General features: G+C 55.9%; 1 protein-coding gene across 1 annotated transcript in view; it reads right to left on the bottom strand.

The window, feature by feature from the left end:
- ZFHX3 (zinc finger homeobox 3) overlaps positions 1 to 20,068 on the bottom strand; it is a 71,528-nt gene extending 51,460 nt beyond the window's left edge. Inside the window, exons 1-2 of the mRNA XM_044427880.1 lie at positions 17,332 to 20,068; positions 12,083 to 12,579 (exon numbers count right to left, since the gene is read on the bottom strand). Of these exons, the coding sequence (XP_044283815.1) occupies positions 12,083 to 12,579; positions 17,332 to 20,029 (3,195 nt within the window). The 5' untranslated portion in view covers positions 20,030 to 20,068. The remainder of the gene's footprint in view (positions 1 to 12,082; positions 12,580 to 17,331) is intronic.
- Positions 20,069 to 22,410: the final 2,342 nt, after the last annotated feature.

Genomic DNA, 22,410 nt, shown 5'->3' with positions numbered 1-22,410 from the left:
TTCGCTCTCATTTTTCAGAGATAGGCAAGCCATCCACTTCTTTAAAAGAAGCCTTTTTTCCTCCCTGGCTCATCTGTTAGCCATCCTGGCACCTTTATCATGATTCTACTCTGCACTATCCATTTTAATGGAACCCCCTATTGCTTTTTTAAAAGGCATCCAAGGCTTACCGAAGAATTCGACTGCCCTGATCACCTCTCCCTCGGTTTCTTTGCAATACGGTCCCCTGGCTGTCTCAGCAATCCCACCTTCTCAAAACGGACTGCTAAGGCACTGGGGCAATTCAGACACATGCAGGCCAGTGCGCTGCACATGGCAGCCAGCCCTGTGGCCACCACTGTCCACAGAGCAGCAGCATCCACACCTTGCCCCAGATCCAGGGCATCGCCTAGGATTCAACCAAGAGTTTTACCTTTTCTTGTGGGTTCCATGACTAACTAGGAAGATAGAACCCTTGCTAATATTATTGAATTTTATCTGGCCAGGGCGGCTTGTTTTATATTGTATGTTTTATATTGTATATTTGTATTTTATTTTAATGTATGTATTTTAAAATGTTATTGTAATTTATTGTTGTAAGCCGCCCCGAGGCTTCGGAGAATGGGGCGGCATAAAAATATTTTAATAAATAAATAAATAAATAAAACCCTTCAATGTGTCCAGAGATGTTGAGCCCTTGTCATGGCCCAAATGCACATACTATTAGTCGATGTGAAAGTAGCGGAAGGCACCGCTAGCATGTCCCTAGAATTACACTGCAGTGGGTGAAGAGTAAGAAGAGCTCTGGGCACCTGCTCGGCACCTGCTCGTGCAGCTTGACTCGGATCTGCGTCTGCTTGTCCTTGCCCAGCTCATGACTGACATCAGGCACCCATTTTGGGACCAGAACAGCTTCCTTGGACTTGGAAGAAAAGGAAAGAGAAGTGGGCGGCATCCGCAAACTGACTCTGCAGGCCAAGAACCATGGAGTCCAACAGGAAACCCCCAGTACCAACTTCAGTGATTGTCCCTCCAAGGAGAACTGGGTCCACTGTTGGATGGTCTTCCCAGTCCGATCCAGACCCAGCACAACTGTAATGAGGACACATGCTGCCAAGACGAGCAAAGCCTGCCCCCACACCAGGCCTGAATCCAGAACAAAATGGACCCAGATAATAATCCATCTCATCCAGAAGCCCCTGGAGCTGGGAATTCACTGAGCACTCCATCCCCTTGCCCAAAAGACGGAATACTGGAGACTGCCAGGAAATTATCCAATTGCAATAGGATTTAGGGAGGGTTTTTCAAAACATTGGTCTTGCCTCCTTGCCCTTCAAACAAGGTGTAATGGCACTTTGCCATTAAAAGCATTCTTTAATGGTTTTGCCATTAAAACCACTCATTATCCATTCAGTCATTTCCCTGCCACCACGCTGATTTTTATAACAAGCGCTAGGCCTCACCTCTCCCAGGACTGTGTCCCCTTCCCTCCGCTGTACAAATTGAAAGGTATCCCCTGGAACTGGTCAAGCAGAAGCCAAAGCCCAGGCGACACCAACCAGACTTGCATCCCTGACGGCATCTAGGTTGGCACAGATGTGGTCCCTTTCATGTGCGAAGAATCATGCGAACTGGGCACCGTGTACTGTGGGGTCACCCACCTCTTCTTGTGGGTCAGAGCATAACAGGCCTCCGCTCGCCCAAGGAGGCTCCACCGCGCGGCTCTGAGAAAAAGTGTTGCTGGGGGAGAAGCAGCTTTGCACAGGCCTCATGGCCACACGGCAGGCTGGCAGACGAGCTGAGCTCATGTCCAGTTGGCCTTGTCCTGACTTTTCCACCAACACTGATAATCAGGAGTGCCCTTTAGCCAAGATCTGCACACTTCAATCAGGACACCAGACTAGAACTGGTCTTCGTGGTGGAAGATGGGGCTCCTGTGTTTCCAGGCAAGCGAGTCAGCTTGGGTAGATGGAACAGACAGGTGTAAAGTCTTAACTGAAGAATTGAGGCCTTTGGATTGTGGTGCTGGCGGAGACTCCTGCGGGTTCCTTGGACAGCAAGGCGATCAAACCAGTCAGTCCTAGAGGAGATCAACCCTGACTGCTCTTTAGAAGGCCAGATACTGAAGACAAAGCTCAAATGCTTTGGCCACCTAATGAGAAGGAAAGACTCCCTGGAGAAGAGCCTAATGCTGGGAACAATAGATGGCAAAAGGAGGAGGAGACAGCAGAGAATGAGGTGGCTGCATGGAGTCACTGAAGCAGTCGGCGTGAGCTTGGGTGGACTCCGGGGATGGTGGAGGACAGGAAGGCCTGGAGGAATGTTGTCCATGGGGTCGCAGTGGATCAGACACAACTTCACGACTAACAACAACGTCTTATGTCAGAAAGACAAGCCCATATTACTTATTAGTAACATTTATAAAGTATAAAGCAATTTCTAACAAGGCCTTAGGATGTGGACTCTCCTCTCTGGCCATTTTAAAGACCGGGATTGCTCAGTATAAAGACACCTGAATATGAAGGGATTAATAAACTGCTTCATTGCAGAAATGGGGCTGTATCTTGCCTCTGCGTTTATTCCATTTTAAATCCAAGCCACCCCTTCCGTGTTACGCATCTTCCTAACAATAAAATAAATACTCAGAAATGCTGGGGAGAATTCAAGAGGAGGCATCCCAGTGCAGCTCTGGAGTTGGCGTCACTGATTCCACCGGCCGCCTTCTGACACCGCCAGTTCTAACATACTTCCTTCCTTGGCACGGGCATCGCCCTGCCTGCTCCACACACTGCCTGCTGTGCTCCCGCCACCCCCAAGTGCCTTGCCAGGCTCTTACAAAGCTCCACACCTAGATGCCTGCAGGTGATGAATAAATGGCACACACTAATGATAGATTATGAGAACAAGCCGGTCCCTGTGGCAATTGGGAAGCTGCGCTGGAAAATGAGATGCAGATCCAGCCTTGCCCCACATGCCGCTTCCCCAGCCAGAGGAGCCCTTCGGGCAGCGGACTGCCCTTAGAAAGTATGGGACACAGTGCAGAGATACCACCAAAATACAATCACGCCTCAGAGGGAAAAGGAAGCAATAAATAGTGAGAGCAAAGCTGAAGGTGTCCTTGCAACCTCCACAGAAAGGGGCATGGCCCCGCGAAGGTGGATGCCCGTTGTCACCTGTCAGGTTGCCGCGCACACTTCTGCACACTGCGGACACGTATCGCTGTATCAACATTCGTCAGCACATTTTTTCTCTTAAATTTAAACAAAGCAAAGGAAGTATATACTATTGTCTTTACATTTCTTACAAGTATTCCAGTAAAGACGTATAGGCAATATAATGGGACATTTATACCACTTTAAGCAATTCTTATTTTTTCCTCAAATATTTGCAGCACATTGGAAGAAGATATTAACAGTGTTGTCATTTTGAAGCCTTATTTACCAAATATAAATCACATGAGCATGCTAAATTGGCTTTCTCTAGGCCAGTGATGGCAAACCTTTTAGAGACCGAGTGCCCAAACTGCAGCCCAAAACCCAATTCTTTATCGCAAAGTGCCAACACTGCAATAAAACCTGAAAACTGAGGTTTTAGTTTAGAAAAAACAACTCACAGCTAGTCCAAGAAAATACATATATATCCTTGGCACTGCACTGACCGGCCATGCAAAAGCTCGAATGAGTCGCGGTTCATGACGTCATCGCCTTGCGCCGCAACTCCTTTCTGAGCATGCACATGGCCCCTATGTGCACTGTTATCCGATGCTCGGCTACTGGGGCAACTTGGCTCACATGCCAACAGAGGGGACTCTGCGTGCCCGCTGTGGCACACATGCCAGAGGTTCACCACCACTGTTCTAGACCAACAGTTTATGGGGGGCTACAAGTTTCCCAACCCCACCTTAAATGTAGCAGAACATTTCCTGACATGAACCCATATTTTTCCCATACCCAAGGCACTGCCATTAATTTGCAGGGGAACATTTCCCCACATTTTCAAGGGGATGCGCCACACTGGCCCAGGTAAGATATCCCCGTGAAAGGACAGGACTCCCCCGGCTGTCCCCTGTCCTTTGTGGGGAGGGCCTGCTGCAGAAGCCCAGTCCTCTTTTTTCCCTTGGGAGAAGCTTGCCAGGGGACTCGCGCGCACACTGCCAGTTTGAGATCCACTTGCGCTAACTGAGGCCTCCCTGATTGTCCTGAGGCTGCTGGTTAGCCCACTGGCGATCTCTTCGATCTCTTCGACTGGCCGCTGTCTTGCCTGACCTGCAGCTGAACCGCCATCACTGCAGTTTTGAGCAAGCCACAAGCATTGACGATTTGACCCTCTGAACTTCCCTTTCAACCTCCTTTTTACCACTCCCTACATTTGTACTAAGTTTCCTTCTCCTTTTTAATTTTTTCTAAAAATTCTTAACATAAACTGAATACAAAAAGAAAAGTATCTGTAGAATAAAGTTGCCAAGGGTTTGTAAGCAAGTACAATTAATACATTCAAGCTCACAAGTTTGTCTATCTTTCTGTCATTTGGCACTCTATGGGAATTCAGGAAAAAAATGCAAAAGTTATTATTCTGTATGCCAACCAATTTTCCAATCACTTTAAGTCAGTTATAGATCCTCAATTACTTTTTAAAGAACTCCCTTTTACATCCCATTAATTGTACTGGGTATTAACAGAATTTCCATTTGTCATTAAATTCTTCAACCAATTTCTTCCTTCTCCTGAAGTCAAACGCACCGATGTTGAATTTCCAGGCAACTTTACACGCAGAGAACTTCACTCTCTGATACCTCTGTGGACACAGTTTCCAAAGCACACGTTGGAAAAGAGGGCTGGATCACCAGTAACCTTCCGGGCTTTAATAATCAGATGCCGCTCCATGGCACTTACAACTCTGTCCTCCAGTAAAGGTGGTTTGTCATGCAGGGGAAGAAAATAGCCCCCTTTGCTCAGCACAGAGGACCACCACCAAGCCATACTTGGAAAGTAATCTACAGCATTTTCAAGCCTAGAAAATGTGTCAATTTCCTAATCAGTTCTCCAGGGAAAATATTTTACAACTATGTATTTTTAAATAACTGCTGATTTGTTGATGCCCAACTACAGTATAGACACTGGGTCTTATAACCATAGCTTTGAACATACCGGAGAGGGCAAAATAGCAGAAATGTGCAGTTTTCCTGTTGCAACAGGAAAATGCAGCCAAGAACGCAGGAGACCAAAGACTGCACGGATGGACGAGAGCATCTCCCCTTCGCTGGCAAGAACGCTTCCCACATACATCTGGGCCCGGCTGGCCCCGCTCCGCTCCGCGCCGGTGAGGCCAAGAGGGGAGTGGCCAATGCAAGGCTCAGTTGTGCAGCAGGCCTTTGTCTGGGAACGGATGTTTTTGGCAAAGCCCCAGTCTGGCACAGCCGCAGAGCAGAGCTACAGGAGCCCTGCCAGGCGGAGTGGGCCTTGGCAACCCCCTGCCTGCCCTCCAAGCTCCCCCGTCACGGGCGGAGTGCTCTCCGTGCCAGACGCTCTGCCTGCCGAGGGAGGAAAGCCTTGCGCCCGCTCCCCACCCAGCACCCCAAGGCTAACCACAATCCTTCGAGAGGCCGGCGTGTTTACAAACGGAGGCATGTCAAAATCAAAGAGGAAGCCATATGACCCAATTCATATTAAATGCAAACAGGCTGACGATTTATAGCGCAATCCGCAGAAGGTGGGGAAGAGCTAAGAGGTGGTAATTATTTAATTCCCGCTTAAACCAACAGCCGCTTTGCCTGCAGGAGTGCTGAAAGAGGCAGGCCTCAGGGGCTGTGCTGGCAGCCAGCTGATGCCAAGGCCCAGCTGGCACCAGGCCAGGACTTAGATAACAGGCAGCTTAACTATTTATAGGCGCTTCACACCAGAACATGAAAGCGAGGAGGGGGCGCCCCTTCCACCTGCACTCAGCTGCTGTTCAGAAGGGAGGCTGAGCCGGGGAAGGCGAGGCACGGACCTCCTCCTCTCATTCCCCAGCCACACACGAGCATGGGCAGAGGGCTTGGGGAGGGAGACCGAGCCCTGCGCAAAGAGAGGGAAGGAGCTGGCATGCTTGCCTTGAGAGAGGAAGGCGGGGGCAGGGAGACAGGGCAACGCTCCTGGAGTGCCTGGAGGGCTGCCCCCGGGGGAGGCCCGGACCTCTTCCGGCTCACCCCAGAGAGTGCGACACGGAAGGATGGGCTCGGGTTACAGGAAGCCGGGCTCCAGCTGAGCATCAGGAAGAACTTCCTCGCCGTCAGAGCGGCCTGCCAGTGGAGCGATGCAACTGGGCAGCCACCAGGGCAGCTTGGGCCCTCTGGCCCCTTCCGGCTCTATGATTCTGTGATTCCATGAAGGCCCCTGCAGAGGTCTTTCCACTGGGAGGCGAGGCAGGGGCCCTCGGGCACCAGGCCTCTTCACCTCCCGGCGATACTCCCCCTCCCCTCAGCCTGGCTGGGCCTGCAAGGGAACCCGGCCGGGCGGAGCCGGAGGGCCAAGGCCTGCAGAAGGCCGAAGGCGGCTGCATCCACATGGCAGCCCTGCCTGTGCATCTGTGGCAACACCTCGCCCACTCTTCTGCCTCATTAGCGGAAGCACATTACAGCGCGGAGCCCTGGGAACGGAGAAAGGGGCTGTTCAACCGAGCCGATACAATCCTCCTCCGCCGTGGGCGGCGAGGCCACGTCAATTATGCTGAACCAAGCGCAGCAGCCGTGATTTATGGGAGCTTCCACGACCCCAGCAGCACTCCGGTGCCTGGGCCCTCTTCTTCCACACCACCCTGCTCCCTCAGAGCGCCTCACGTCAGCCGGGCTGCTTCTGGCACCCACCGGTGGCTTTCGCCACCTTCCCCCTCGCAGAGCGGCGCCAGTGCGGCCTTCGCAGCCCCAGGGCAGCTTCGCCTCGGGGATGGGCACCAGTGCAAAGCACGGCCAGACGGCTGTGTGCCCAGAGGGCGGCAGAGGGCCCGCTTCGGCAGCTGTGGGTCGGAGCATGGCTGGGCCTTAGCCCCTCGCCCAGCCGGGCCTCAGCGCTGCTTCCTGGCACCGCAAGTGTCAGCGGAAGGACTGGCCGGCCAAGTGCCAGCGCAAGCCTTTCCAGGCGCTCCTCTGGCAAAGGAGCATGGGGGCGCTTTACAACGCGTGCCCACCTTCCGGGTCTCTCTCTGTGCAATCATTTCTGGGGGAGCGGGGGGGGGGCGAAACATACCACGGCATCGAGATACTGCTCTCCCAGCCCTCACTCTCCCTTCACCGTCCCACTTCAAGGGAGCTGTGGAGGCCTCACATTCATACAAAAGGGCCATACGTATAAGGAGGAACAAACAGAAGCTCAGGCCAGTCTGGGCAGCAGTAACGCTGCTCTATGGTAATGGCCCTGGCTCAGAGGATGGGCTAGGGTTCGACCCCCGAAGGGCCAGGCCGCTGTCTGGGAGTTCCCCTGGGCTCCGCCTGAGCCCCGAGAGCAGGTGGCGGGTTTGCTGGGAGTGGACTGGCGCCGGTTTGGCTGCCATGCTAAGAGGGACTAGAGGCGGACATGGCAAGGCCTCTCCTTTGGTCCAGGGCGAGGCTGCCGTTGAAGCTGCTGGCCCCAAATGTCGTTGCCAGACTGCCGAGGGAGGAGGATGCCGCTGCCCGGGGGCAGGGGCTGTACTGGCCGCTGGCCTTCTTTCGGTGCCCAGTGCCTGTCTTAACCTTCAGCGCCTGAAGCAGCGTAGGCCCAGGCACTAGGGGGACATGCCGGTCTGCAGGTGAGGCTCCACCCAGCATCCTGATGTTCTCAGACATACAGCTGGAAGAAGCACCAGAGCAAACCCTTCAGTGGCCAGATCTGGATCTGGCATCTCCTCCTCCCCAGGCCGGTCCTCTCCCGCCTTCCTGTTGTTCAACCAGGGGTGAAACTTGTCTTTCCCAGCCTATCAGATGAGTTTAATCAGAGGTTTTTATGGTTCTCCTCTTGCAGAAGTGGTTGGCGCTGTCTTTGCTTTTAGTGCTGTTTAATTCTTTGGCGTGTGGTATTCATGGTGTGTTTTTAATTGTTTTAGTTGTAATTTTGATGAATTTTCTTTTTATTATTAGCTATGTTTGGCAATATTGTGTTGGAAAGCTGGAATATAAATGTTCTTAATAAATAAGTAAACAATAAATGTTACCACACCAAACTGAGCACATTAGCAACTGCATTGTTAATGAGATGTGGAGTCCTTGGGCCTCTACTGCACTTCAGAGAGCGGCACGGGGAGAGAGGTGGGTTCTGCTCGGGCTGGTTCAAACTCCTGACGCAGGACTGCCGACCCCTGTCCCTGGGACCCTCTGCTCACACGGAAGGAGAGGGCACATGGATGGAAGTGGGTGGCCTGGAGGCGCATCTTCTCCTGGAGAAAGCGAAGATGCGGATGAGGGGACTGCAAGGCCTGTGCCAGCTCCCCCCCCCCCCCCGAGCTCTGAAGGCTGAAAGCTCGAGGGGCCCCAGGCACACGTGCTCTCAGGCTGCGAAAGGGAGCGCATGCTGAGGCACTCTGAGCAAGGCGCTGGAGGCCCGCGTAAGCAGCACGATCTGTACCGACAGAGAGCAACATCTGTTGGATTAATTAGCTGTGTAATTAGCATCCCCACAGTTGAGAGGATTCACTTCTGGTTCCTGAAATGTTTCCAGCATTTGTATCATCTTCATTCTGCACATCAGACGAGGCAGAGAATGACTGGCCACAGCAAAGGCATCCAGGCCCTGGGGCAGCAAGAGCGCCCAGGCCAGGCAGGAGGCTGGCGGGACAGAAACAGCCTCAGCACGCAGCCTCTCAAGTGGAAAGTCAAGGCAAGGAGTGAAGGTGCAGGCGGCAAAAGGAGAGGGCGGTGGATGCCAAGCCAACCTCCAGCAAGCAGGCCAGGCCAGCACCCGTGCACCTGGGGTCACCTCCGGAGAGGATGCATGGCTCAAAATGCATCAAGGGTGTTTCGAGGGGTGTGGATGCTTGGTCCAGCCCACAGGCCCGCGATAAACAGCCACAGAACTGCACATTGAGGAACTAACCCCGGAAGGAACACTGGGCCAGCTACCAAGCTTGATGGGCCGCAGCAAGAAATTGCATGCTGTCCCAGATTTCTTGGGGGAAATTCAGCCCCATCCAGATAGCTGGAGATGGAGGAGGGATGGGAAAGCAGCTTTGTCGCATCCAAAGGTCAGAAACCACGTCAGCAGAACGACCTCTGACATGAGGAACATGGGCAGAGTACTCTGCCACTACAGCTCCCATTTCCCTGCTGGAGAGTTCCAGACAGACAACTTTCTGGCAGGCATGACAGAGCAGAAAGAAATTGCTCCCTTTTGCCAATATGGAACCATCCAACCATTGGCGCGGGGAAGCAAGAATTCTGCTGCTCCAGAAAAACTAAAACATTCCTGCATATGGTTGCCGGGCCAGCATTTTTCGGCAGCAGCAAGGAAGCAGCAAAAACACAGCTTTCTGAATGAAGGCACGGCTGTAAGCCTGTACATCCAAGAGAGCAGAACACTGTCCGCCTCTTCTCCCGCACCCCAAGACCTCTGGCATGAGATTATGGAGGACGCAGACGCTGCTCCGGGGAGTGAACCGGGAAGAGAAAATGTGTCGTCCTTCCCCTGAACCTATCCCTACAGCACAGCCTCAGCGGCTTCGGCCTCCTGCCCAACCGGCGCAGGATGCTGCACCCGACGTCACCAGAGTCCGGCAGCTGCCAGGCTGCGCAGCAAACATCGCCAGTGAACATTTTCCTCTACGGTGCTGTTTAATCATGAGGGAACCCCCACGGCGGTGCTCAACTGTGTGCTGTTCTTGGGGATTCGACGGAAGGGCTGCTCCGTCCCCTGGGCAGCCCAGGTTCCCAGCTCATCAGTGCTCGCTCAGCTGCACCCATCGGCCGCTGGCGACACCCGGGTTCTCATCAGGCCACAGCAGCCAACTCAACAGCCTGAATGCCCAGAGGGTGACCTGCGTGGGGACAGGCCGGCCCGGCTTCTCTGTGCTGCCACTTGGCAGGCGCACAAAGACACTTCTGGCACCCAGCACAGTTTGCACCACACGTGGAAGCCAAGGCGTGGCACCCGGGAAAGAAAGTGACAAAAAGGCAGAGTAAGGAGGATTGCTGGCAAGATAAGCCTGATGCCTCTCGCCCAGGCAGCATCTGGGGAGGATTTTCTCCAGCAGAGATGCAAGAACTCGATTACATCCCGTTAACCGCACTCTAAACTGATTATGCATGTGCCAAGCTAATGGATTACATTAGCAAGAGGAAAAATAACAGCCCACCAAGCTCCATTCTAGAATATGCTGCACAAGGTCCGGAGGGGAGGGGAGAGGGGTGAGGCAGCCTTCGGACACGTGAAGAGCAGGAATTATGACAAGCTTCGGCAATGTGTATCAGACCCCAGGGTTCAACTTCTCCTGGCCAATCCACAGAGTGACCAGGTTTGCACAAGATGGCGGGGTGGCCGTGGGGTGAGGCAAGGGCTGCTCAGCCCTCGTATCAACTATGGAGGATAGGTCTGCATGGCGTGGCGCAATCCCCAACTGCCCCAGTTGGAGGTGGCATACTCAAAAGAGTGGCCGCAAACACTCCGCACATGCCACATCGCACCATGGACTGAATCGCTCCTGACGCGCCAAGCATGTTACAAGAAGCAGCGCAGTACTTAACACACAGCGCACAGCGACCTCCCCAAAAGCAGGCCCTTCTCAGGCCAGAACACTGCCCGAGGCTGGAATCGCGCCGAGGGCCAACGCCGGCTGGGTGACGCCCTCTGACGGCCTCCCACCTTGGCCGACCGTGCCGCTTGCCTGCAGTGCCCCTCCCGGGGACCCGGCGTCCCCCACACGGGGAAGCCTTGAGGGCAGCAGTTGCGTCTGGACCTTTCTGCACTAGCGGGGCACCAGCCGCTCGCTGCTGCTACCGGCAGCGGCCCTGCCCAGGAGAGTCGCCACTGCCGCGCCTTCCCAGCCTCTCGCAGGAGACCTCCCACCCGCACTGCCGACATGGCCGCACAGGCCGACCGTGGCCCCGGCAGGCCAGCTCGCCTGTCCACCGTGCCACGCCTGCACCCACCCCTGCACCGTCTCCTGCAGTGGCTTGTGGGGGGGCCGCCACAGTCTCGCTAGGCCAGGTTCATGACGGCTCCTCGAGCTTCACGTGAGGACCAAAGCAGGCGGTGCCTGCTGCACTAGCCGGCAGTTCAGTGGTGCTTGCAGCAAAGCTGTGCCAGGCCATATCCTTGGCAGCTTCCCCTGGCCCCACAGTCGAAGGAAGCCAAGGACGAGCAGAGGGAGGGAGGGGGCAGCCGTGCGCACAGCTGCACCAAAGCCGGGAGCAGGCATCGCGGCGAGGGGACCCTTCATGGAGCGAGGGGAAGGGAGAAGGGAGGCAAAGCGAGAGAACACAAGCGAAGAGAGCAGGAGACAGAGCGCGTGTGAGTGAATGGAAGGTACATGAAGTGAAGCCGCTTAGATTTATGGCAATTTGTACCTGATTGTTCATACTAAAGCCATTATGGGATGATTAGAGAAAAAGGTGAAGCTTTAAGTCCAGGGAAAATCAATAGAAACGTCTGGAGCAATTCTGCCGCGCAAGTGAAAGGACTATTTACTGTATGCAGAGCTTCTTGATTTCCAGCTTCTTGGGGGTGGGGGTGGGGGGCAGAAATATGCAGACAGAAGCAGCAAGCCAAGGCAGTGACCGCCTGCAGGAGCAGGAGCTCTCCCCCATCCAGCGGCTCCCAAGAGGAACACCAGCTGCCCACCCACCAGGCCGACGTGATCCGCACGCACCTGTGCGCCCCGCAGCCCCCGCTTGGCAAAGAGTGTTCAAGGGGCTGGCGCTGCCTGCGGCAAACGTCCATCGCGCTGGCATTAGTGTCATTAGTCGGCCGGCTGCTGCCTGCGCAGAGCACGCCTGCTGGGAGGAGAAGCCGCTCCCAGAGTGCTTTGCTCACCTCGCCCGGCACCCCGGGGCAGCAGCCCTGAGCGCCACTCCTCGCCGGAAGCCGCTGCCAAAGCCAGCAGGAGGGGCGTCTCCGCGGCACCCAGACCCACCCCAGCAGAGCAGACACCGGGCCCGCCTTACCTTGTAGAGTTTCAAGCTGGCCTCGTGCCGGGAGTTCGCAGTGTGGAGCCGCAGCTTCTCCAGGCTGTTGGTGTAGTAGTCGCAGGCGTTGCACTTCAGGTGCACGGGGTTCCCGATGGCCACGCACTTGAGCCGCCACTCGTTGGCCTTGCCCCCCTCCTTGATGTGCGCCACCAGCTGGTGCTTCTGCACGTGCTTGTCCGTCTTGCAGTGGAGCTGGAAGTTGGCCTTGAGCTGCGTGTTGTAGCGGCAGAGCTTGCACTGGTACGAGTCGCCCATCACCGCTTTCCACTCATCCTCGGGCAGGCTGCGCTCGACATTCATGTGCAGCCCCAGCAGGTCCAAATTGTCCGTGGTGAACTTGTTGCACACTGCACACTGGAAAAGCTTCAGCGAAGGGTCATTGGTCTGTGTGAAGGTCTCCCCCAGATTCATGAGCTCCTCGGACACCAGCTGCCCACCCCCAAGCCGCATGTCCAGAGGTATCTCTCCACCCACTGCACAGAGAAAGAAGAAAGTCAGTCAGAAACGCTCTGCACAAGCCACGCAGGTGGAGGGAGCCACTCAAGCCCACACCAGGCCCGGCGGGGCACCTAGGAGAGGCCCAGAGGTCCAAGCACCATCCCAGGACCTCATACCATGGGCGGGGGATCAGCACGGCCAGACGCATGACCCCAGAGCCCCTCCCCAGTTACGCTGGAAGGCCTGCAACAAACACACTGGAAATGCAAAGCATCGTGGGAGCCTCTTGCCTTCACAGTGAAATTCACCATTTAGAAAACGAATCAGCGCTGCTTCAGAAAGTTACAGGCAGTTCACACTGCTGCGAGTTGCTTAGGTTACTAAAAGTGAAACAGAAAGAGAGGGATGGAGGAGTGCTTTCAAGCAATGCAGAAGCACAGGGCTCCCTCCAAGACTCTGCTCTAAGCAGGGAGTCTGGCTCCAACACGGGGTGAGGCGGCTTTTGTGCACATGGCTTCCCATTCGCCTGAGCGTCCTCCATTTGCTACATCAAGTGAAGTTAAGCCGACAAAGCATTTGGGTATGAACACACCGATCGGGGAAGACACAAACAGAAATCCTGGGAAGCCTGTTCTAATGCATGTTTTCCTTGAAATTTTCTGAAAACTGTGGAGTTCAATGAAAAAGTTTGCGATCAGAGGTTATGGATTGTTCGGTCTTGAATGAATGAAGATGAGCAAGTTAGCTTCTCTGAGTGTTTCCAAGGACATATTTACTGAAATGGACTAGGATATAAATGAAACATGAGTTCAAGACACCTCACCTCATATTGCTATGTCACTTGCACACTGCAACCCAACGGTATGCATGTTTACTCAGAAAAAAATCACATAGTCCAGCAATACTTACTCCCATGTAAGCGTGTGGAAGTTATACTTCCGCGCATATACCCTACTGAAGAGGTTGTTGTTGTTATCAAGATTAGCTGCATATCTAGATTTATGGCTGTAGTTATTTCATTGCAAGGCTTATTTTCTGAGAGATCTCTCATTGTTTTAAATTCCTTTTATTTCTGCAGGAAAGTCTGCATACTTCCGAAGCCCAGTTAATATACTCTTTCTTTTGCTTACTACAATGTTAATGGCTTCTATTGTCAGCTGTCATTTTATTCCTATGTTCCTACCTAGCAAAATTAAGACACATTTAGTACATTCTGGTTCAACATTTCACTGCCTCATCTGCTGGGTATATTTGTAATTATTGCTGCAATAAAAATCAAGCCATTTTTACTTGTACGTTTCATATTCAAAGCAACCATTTAATCTGCCACTTTACACACAATGCATTTCATGTTTGTAAAGTACACTCAGAAAACAAAGACCACACAGATTTCATTTCCCACAGAGTCGCCTGGAGCACCCACCACCCCAGCCAAATGAAACCGACCCCAGATTCCTTCCATGGTCTGGCATCTCAAGGCACTGCCCAAGTCTTCTGCCCCCAGGTGCTCCTAGGTGAGGGGAAGAGCCCAGCAGCTCCCATCAGACTAGGAGCACGCTGGCCACTCTGGACATCACATACCCCACGGTTAAGAGGCCGAGCTACAATTTGGTGTGATGGGTGAATGGACGAACCACGGCGCCAGCCACTGCTCTGCCTGCAGAAGTGGCTGCATCACACAGGCGGCAGGAAGCCTGTGCAGGCAGGCGCTCGGAGACGGGGAGCAAGCAGCAGACTCAGGCAGGCAGCTCCAAGCCAGGACTGGCCAGCTATCCGTACGAAAGTGTAAATACATTGTATTTCAATGTATTTTATCATGTTGTAAGTCGCCCCAAGGTTTCGGCAAGGGGCGGCATAGAAATGTTATAATAATAACAACAACAACAACAACAACAACAACAACAACAACTAAGGGGCAGGCGCTAGGCCAGTCTGGATGCACCTGTGCACAGGCCTGAACTGAGCTGTGGCTGCCTTCCTAGCCCATCTGTCGAAGCAGGAGCACGATCAGGTTCTCGCCCTTCTAGGTAAGCACACCGGGCAGGAAGGAGCAGGCAAGGCAAGACAGCCGGGCCCAGAGCAAACAGAAGAAAGCCGAGAGCATTCTGAACACCCACAGGGTCCAGCAGAGAGCGCAACGGCCCAGCCCCGAGTTCAAAACCTGGTTCAGCTGTGAGTAAGTATCTCAGCTTCCCATCCTTGAAATGGAAACAAACATCCTACCCTTAGGTAGGTAAGATCAGGGCTTACACAAAATCTTAAAAAGCAAGCAGGAAATAAAAGAGGAGCTATGAAGTGGGAATTCAGGTGTCAGGCTGTTCATAAAGCGCCTGACTGGAAACATGTTCACCCATTGCTCATGCGCACGGATCACCTTTTCCATGCAGTGGTTGCCACGCACACAGCGGCACATCCCAGCCATCTACTCACCCACACACGTCTGTCCCGCTTCCCCAGTCCACCCCAGGCAAAGGAAGGAAGTACCACTGAACTGTGGGGAAGACGATCCTGTTCCCACGGCACTGCTGCCTCCCTCCCTCCCTCCCTCCCTCCCTCCCTCCCTCGGAGGCTTCCACCGCTGCAATCCCCCCGCAGGCCGGCGTGGCCCATCCCGGCCTCTCTGTTCATTTGGCACCATGAGCCCTTGAAAGACCAGCTCTTCTCCTGCAAATGGTTTTGTGGCGGCTGGAACACTTTTGTCTACAGCAACTGCTGTCATTCTCGCCGTCTAAGCAGCAGCAGTGCCGTGTTTTGGATCTACCACTGAACAACGGAGGTTGCAATGCTCCTTAATGTTTAACAAGATGTCCATCACAAAACTGGAACTTTCACAGAATCTGTTGGACTCTCTGTGAACATGTCATCAATGCAGCTCTTTGGGAAGCCTACACACTACAAAAGAATGGGAATCTGGGAATTTCAAACACAATGAGACACAAAGGCAACGTCTTTCTCATCTATATCTGCCACTTAGATCAGTGGAATAAGGCTCATATGCATGATTTATCTCTCTCCCTCTCCCCTGCCAATATTTTTGTGCCAATTAGACTAACAGTCATTGCTCCATATAGGACAAGGAAAGACCTTTGTTCCCCGCAAAACTCCCCCTGTAAATATGTCTACTGGCAGGCGACACGAAAGGGGAAAGCCGTGCCAGCTCCCCTCAGCCACCTCCATTCTCTCCTCCCGTCAGGCTGACCGATACTCACCCAGGGACACAGACGGCCCTCTCTGGAGGCCCTCTGGCACCAAGGCCTCCGCCTCAGGCCAGCCTCTGGATCCATCTGCAGAGTGCGGGGAGGCTGCTTGGTGAAGAAGAATGGGCTGCGTGAAGGAAAGACCCCTGTGATCTGGGTCTCTCCATCTCAGCCGACCAGCTGTTCAGACTTGAAGTCATGAGGCAACTGACAATTACATTCAGCTACCAGGACCTTCCCGGTCTGGTATGCTCTTAATTTGTATAAAATACTGACTTTTGTGATCACTGCTGGAATTCAAGAGATATTTGGTCTTCTCAAACCGGTAAAAGCTTATTAATATTAATAAGATTTCCAATTCTAGGCCCAAACTTTAATGAAAGCCTTCCATACAAAAACATAGATCTAGTTTTTCTATGACAATCCAACTGACCATAAAGTTAAAGAACCCCTACAGGCTCCTTAATCAGGGGAACCCTTTTATTCATTCCTACTGTAAACGCTTCACCTGAGTGCCGCTGAAGCTGGAACAAGCCCTGAGTGTCAAGCTCCACTGCAGAATCAAACGCAGGCGTTTCTAACAATGAGGCCGTGCTAAGAAACTATCGTCATTCGGATCTGGGGGAACAGCGCAAGCGAAGCATACAAGGAGCGGTGCCACAACAAGCCCAGTGCCAGCCATGCAGCCTCTTGCGGAAGAGCTTGCCGTGCGCACCCAGCCCGCACGTCCAGCTCTCTGGGAGAAAAAGGGGGCGAACGCCACACCTGCCAATATGGCAACCGGCACAGTCTGAGCACTGCTCGGTGCCTGCAAACGTCAGGCTGGCCTTTGCTCGAGCCGCTTCTTGACAGCAGCCGAGCAAACAGGGGGCGAGCCCTGCATGCGGCAAGGCTTCAGCCAGTGGCAAAGATCCTCCTCACCAAGCACTGCGCAGCTACAACGGGGCAGCTGCACCTTCATGCCGCAGAGCAGGCGTGAAGCTGCACCTGCCCTTCTCCTTCCTACGAGTATATGGCCTCCGCCCTCGTGGCAGCAACAAAGCATTCAGAGCAGCTACCGAAACTCCTCGGCTCAGAGGAGAGCTTCTGGGAGACCTGAGGCAGGCCCTCTGCACAGCTCCCGCTCCCTGCTCATGGGTGCATCTCCAGGAGCACATCCACCCCAGCTGGAGACCAGAAAGGCTGCAGATCTGGACTCCTCAAAATCAGCTGGGTGCGCACGCACACACACGAATGTGCGCCTGTATACAGGCTGATGAGTGCATGCACAACATGCTCAACGCATGATGCACATGCACACCCTCCCTCCCAGACACGGCTGTCGGTCAGCAGGGCAGCACACGGAACATATCCGACACGTACTTGTCCGAGGGCCCCCACAGCAGTCTCCACATCACCCCCTTAACGGCACAGCAAAGACTCCCTGTGCGGTCAAAAGGGTGCGAACGCCTCGCCTGCAGAACAGACACCTCTCGGGCATGCTCCACGAGCCACCAAGACCACGCCACTCCTCTCCCCCGCAGCCAGCCCCCGAGACCGGCTGCCAGGCAACCCACTGGAGAGGCACGGCCCGAGCACTGCTCCTCTCACCTAGGGACGGGGCCATGGACGCCAGCGTGCTGGCGGGGTCCAGCTGGAAGCTGCTCGTCATGAGCTGGGCATCGGGGCCGGCGCCGTCCACCCTCAAGCTGGGCAGGGCCATGTTCTGTGCCAGGTAGTACTGGTACAGCTCCGCCTCGGCAGGCAGGCTGCCCAGACCCAGGTGGCGGTTGTGCTGCATTTGGCTCATGTTCTGCTGAAGCAGCATCATGTTGTGCATGTGCTTCTCACTGGTCATGTGAATGCGCAGGTTCCGGGCAACGTTGGTCTCATAGTCACACACTTCACACCGCCAGGTGGGTTTGCTTTTTGGTTTGGTGGGGGAGGGGGCCCCACAGCTGCTACCCATGGTTGCGGCGGCGGCGGCAGCTGCCGCCGCCGCCGCTGCCGCCGCCGCCGCCCCAGCAGTGTGGCTGAAAACTTGCTCCCCGCCTCCATTCTGCAGGTTCTGCATGTTGTTGAGATGCTTGTCAGACTGCATATGGATGCTGAGGTTGCCTTTGGTAGTGGTGGAGTAGTTGCAGACCTCGCAGCGGAAGGGCTTGTAACCGCACGTGTAGCTCTCGCCCCGCGCCAGCCGCGGGTGGGGCTGCCCGCCCTTGCAGTAGGCGCAGGCCCCCCCCGGCTCCGGGTGCTTCTCCTTCATGTGCGCCTCGAGCGTCTGCTGGTACTTGTAGTGCCAGTTGCACTTGGGGCACTTGAGCGTCTTGCACGAGTTCCGCGAATGCATCATGGTCATGTGGCCGCCGAGCGAGCGCGAGGAGCCCAGGACGGTGTCGCACTTGGGGCACTCCACGCCGCTCCCCGAAGGGCACTCCCCACCCCCGAGGTCGCAGAGAGGGCCCACGTGCTGGTGATGGGAGAGGCAGGGTCCCTCCTCACCCTCCACCCCCTCATTTGGTTCCGGCGCTGCCGCGCTGTCTTTGCTGGCACTCTCCTCACCGAAGTCGAGCCGCCTGCCGCTGGCCTCGCCGCCTTCACTGTTAAAGCTTAAACAATTCCTCCTGCTTGCACCATCGAAGACAAAGGAAGAAGCAGAATTAGAGCTAGAAGAAGCCGTGCCCCTGGACAGTGCCTGGAGCACGGCAGGCATCAAGGGAGAAATGCTTTGGTTTGAGAGAGCAAGGTCCTTCTTGCTGCCGCCGCTGCCCACCACAGTCCCAGACTCCTCGGGAGGCCTGTCCTCCAGTCCGTCCTCCAGCTCGCTCGGGAACAGCCCTTTGCACCCCTCTTCCTCCTCCTCCTCCTCCTCCTCCTCCTCTTCCTCCTCCTCCTCCTCTTCCTCCTCCTCCTCTTCCTCCTCCTCCTCCTCCTCCTCCTCGGCTGGCTCTGCTTTCTCCAAGAGCCCATCCGGGTCGGCCAGCTCTTGCTGCTCTAAGGCCCCAGGGTCCTTCTCCTCTGAGGATATGGCAGGGCTGGAAGCCAGGGGGCCCAGGGGAACTGAGGTAATTGGTGTCTTCAAAGCTGAGCTCGTTAGCCCTCCAAGGTTCAAGAGGCCCCCCGGCGCCAAGAGGCCTGGCGGGGGCTGTTCTGCTCCACTGGCAGCCCCAGCCTGGGCACCATCTTCCCCTTCCATGCGAATCCCACTGAATTTTCCATAGAAACTGTGTCCAGGGCCTATGAGGCTGGCTGTGGAAACTAAAGGGTGTGGAAAGGTTTGGTTTTTTGGTTCCAAAAAGCTCACAAGGGGCTCCTTGTCTTTGCCTATCCCTTGAATGATAGCGGAGATGCTCTTATTGCCAAGAATTTTCCGCTCCTCCTCGCTCAGAGTCATTCGATGGTCATGCACCGCGTGGGTCACAAAAGAGCGGACATAACCAAAGGAGAGCTTGCACAAGAAGCACATCAGGATGGGCTTCCGCTTCCCATAGAGCACGAAGCTATCGAATTTGGACAGGTCCACATTGTTGGGGACATCTTTGGATACACAGGAACTTTTGGCAGAACCGTCGCTGTTCAGGTAATCCTTGTTGCTTTTGTGGCGCACATCAAAAACGCGGAAGCTGTGCAGGACAGGGCTGACCCCTGCCAGGGCTGAGGTATTTGGGAAGCTCTGGTCTGAGCCCTCAAACCACTTCCCAAAGGATGAGGCTATGTGGAAAGTGTTGATGATCTGCGGGTAGACAGGGGCGGCAGAGGCGGCCTCGCCCTGCTTGCTCCCCGTGCTGGCGGGAGAGTTCACGAAGAGTGCTGGGAGCGCCCCGCCGCTCACGCCGCTGCCGGCCCCGCAGACCCCCCCACCCGGGATCAGCTGGCTGATGCTTTCGACAATGTATGCCGAGCCATCTGGCTGGTAGACGATCTCCCCCGCCAGGTTCTCCACGTCGCTCTCCTCGTCTCCCTCCTCGCCAGTGTCGCTCCCGCAGTCGCCCGGCAGCGGGAGCAGGGGGGGCGCGCTGGGGCAGTGGTGCTCCATGTAGGTCTGCAGGCTGGCGAAGGAGGCGGCGCACTCGTTGCAGCGCACCTCCTTGCCGGCGGGCTCGGCCGTGGGGACGGCGCTTCCAGGGGAGTGCTCGCCGAAGGAAGCCTGCCGGGTGTCTAGGGCTCCACGGTTTGGCACTGCTGATGGCTCCATGTTGCTCGGGTTGCTGGGGAGGTGGGTGCTACCAAAGCCAGTCCATTGCTGGTGCTGCGGGATCGCACACCCATTGTCCTTCCCCAGGATGATGGGCGAGTCACAGCCTTCCATGCCGAGGCCTGCATGGAGTGTTCATCGCACCCGGTATGGCTTGGACCTGGAGGCAGACAAAGAGGGAGGGGAGAGAGAAGCAGAGAGTCAGGTCAGCCGGGAGGAAGGAAGCAAGGCCACATTCCCCCGCAGAGTGCTTGGGTCACGCACAAGGTGTGGCCCAATGGAAAGAGAGGAGGGGGCGGCGTGGAGTCTGCCGAGACCCTGGAACCAGCCGGCACTGCAAGAGCCGAAGAGCAGGGCACAGCCTCCTGGAACACGCACACCCCCGAGGGCCTGACGAGCACCTCTGCCGCCCTCAGAGCACAGCTCACACGGGGCGACTGGGGACAACAAGGGCAGGAAGGCGCTCGGCTCCACTCTGGCCAGGCAGCTGAAGGAAGTGCAGCTTGCCTCTTGACTCCCGGGAATCCCTGGGCATGGCTGCCTCCACGCACAGGTCAGAGTGCTGAGGGCCCGGCCCCGGGTCATGAAACGGCCACCAGCGGACGGTCAGAGGAAGCCCACCGGTGGACTGAGCTTTATGAAGGCAGCCGCCCAGACCCCACCCCCACTGGACAGTGCTGCGCAGCACGGGCTCCCCAGGGCCACCCCTGCGCCTGCCCCACCAAGGAAGGCCAACCTGCACTGCCGGCCTTGGGGCAGGGGCAGCCCTACTACGGGCCCACAGGACTGGCCCCAGCACCATGCCCAGGGCAGTTCCGTGGCCGCGTCAGCCGGGCTACGGTGCAAGCGAACGTGCTCCCAGAGATGGGCGTAATCCGATCACCTTGCAGAGGAGGACGGAGCACACAAATGGATGGACCTGCAGAGATGACTGGGCAGGACCGCCCAGGCCTCTGCATGCGACTCCTCACAGCCCCGCTGGACCCCAGGGGTTCCGGGGCCAGAGGCAGCCCTTCTGGCCCTTTGCACACAATGGCCATGCCAATCCGCCGAGATGCTCTTTCGGTGCAGAGCGGCTGGGGAGGAGGAGCAGAGGTGGCCGAAGGCAGGCTTTGGCACGGGGCAGGAGCTGGGCAGCGCTCCGGAAAGGAAAGGAAAGGAAAGGAAAGGAAAGGAAAGGAAAGGAAAGGGCAGCACCGCACGGGCCTACAGGGGGGAGCAGGTGCTGCTGGCCAGCCTGCCTCCAGCAGCCCCCGGATTCCCCTCTAGGGCCGTTCAGAGGTGGGAGCGAAAGGGAGCGGGGCGCCTCCTGCCTACAGCCCGGCAGCACCCCGGGCATTGCCACTGACGGCAGCGGGGGCTTCACCAGCCCACTTGGCGCAGAGAATTGCCCGCAGGCGTCTCCCGGGCCTCCTGGACGATTGCACCTCTTGCCATGCCCCTCTCACTCCTATTACAAACAGGCCTTTGGCTGGAAGGGGGCCCGGAGTCATCGGGGTTGGCACTCATCAGCAGCACAGAGGCTGCATGCTTCTACGTGCCCCGCGTCAGGTGTTCTCCTTGGCAGACTGCTCCACTGCCCTTGACTGGGCCACCTGGTGGCAGGTGAGCCCCCTGCCGTCTGGCCCTTTCTGGTGCCAGCAGCGGGCCAAGCCCCCTGCCAGGCACAACCCTTTCCTGGTAGGGTCCCTTTCAGCTGCCCTGCAGCACGCTGAGACCGCGCCGCTAACCTCGCAGGACCCGAAAGCCTGGCAAATCCCCTGCACCTGAATGATGCTGCGGCGAGGGCTCCACAGAAAAGTTTGACTGGGACGGGGGGGGGGGGGGACACACACAAGACACCGGCCGGCCCTCCCTGCAGAGCTGCTGCTGGCCATGAGCCACCTGATTGACAGTTTGGACCAGCAGGGCTGGCAGAGCTGATGGGGCGGGAGGGTTAACAGCCTGATTGTAAAATCAATGTCATAAATGCTTGGTAAGTTACAGGAACAAGCGGGAAGAGGAGCTGCGATTGATAAAGGACTGCGGCTTTGATGCTGCACTAGGGACTTGTTTATTGACAAGAAAGCCAATCTCCTCTGCAGGCCAGGCCAGGCCAGGCCAGGCCAGGCCAGAGAAACCGGCAAGTGCTTCCCAATTAATTGGTGGGCTCTCTGGCCTTCTGGCCGCCCACCTGCTCCCCCCAACAAGAAGGCACACGCCATGCCCAGGCTCCCTCGCTGCCCCTTCGGTCCTTGCAGGTGCCAGCGGAAGGCTGGGGAAGGGAGGCCCGTGGACAGCGGCCACATCTCCCTCTGGAGCACACAGCCGCGTCCAAAGCCATTGCCATTTGGGCACGCAGTCCGGAAGGGCCCACAGCAGGGAGAGCTGCAGCCATGGCCTCAGGGCCTGCCCCAGCCTGACCCCGCTCCCCAGGACAGAGACGGAGCATCCTCACGCATCTCTGGTCCACGCAGCAGACCAGCCTTCCCGTCCAAACCCCTTCTCTGCATCCA

Source organism: Varanus komodoensis, unplaced genomic scaffold (genome assembly GCF_004798865.1).
Source record: "Varanus komodoensis strain SLA01 unplaced genomic scaffold, ASM479886v1 scaffold19, whole genome shotgun sequence".
NCBI classification, from domain to species: Eukaryota; Metazoa; Chordata; class Lepidosauria; order Squamata; family Varanidae; genus Varanus; species Varanus komodoensis.
Note: the sequence above shows the minus strand (reverse complement) of the source record. Positions and strands in the feature narration are given on the sequence as shown.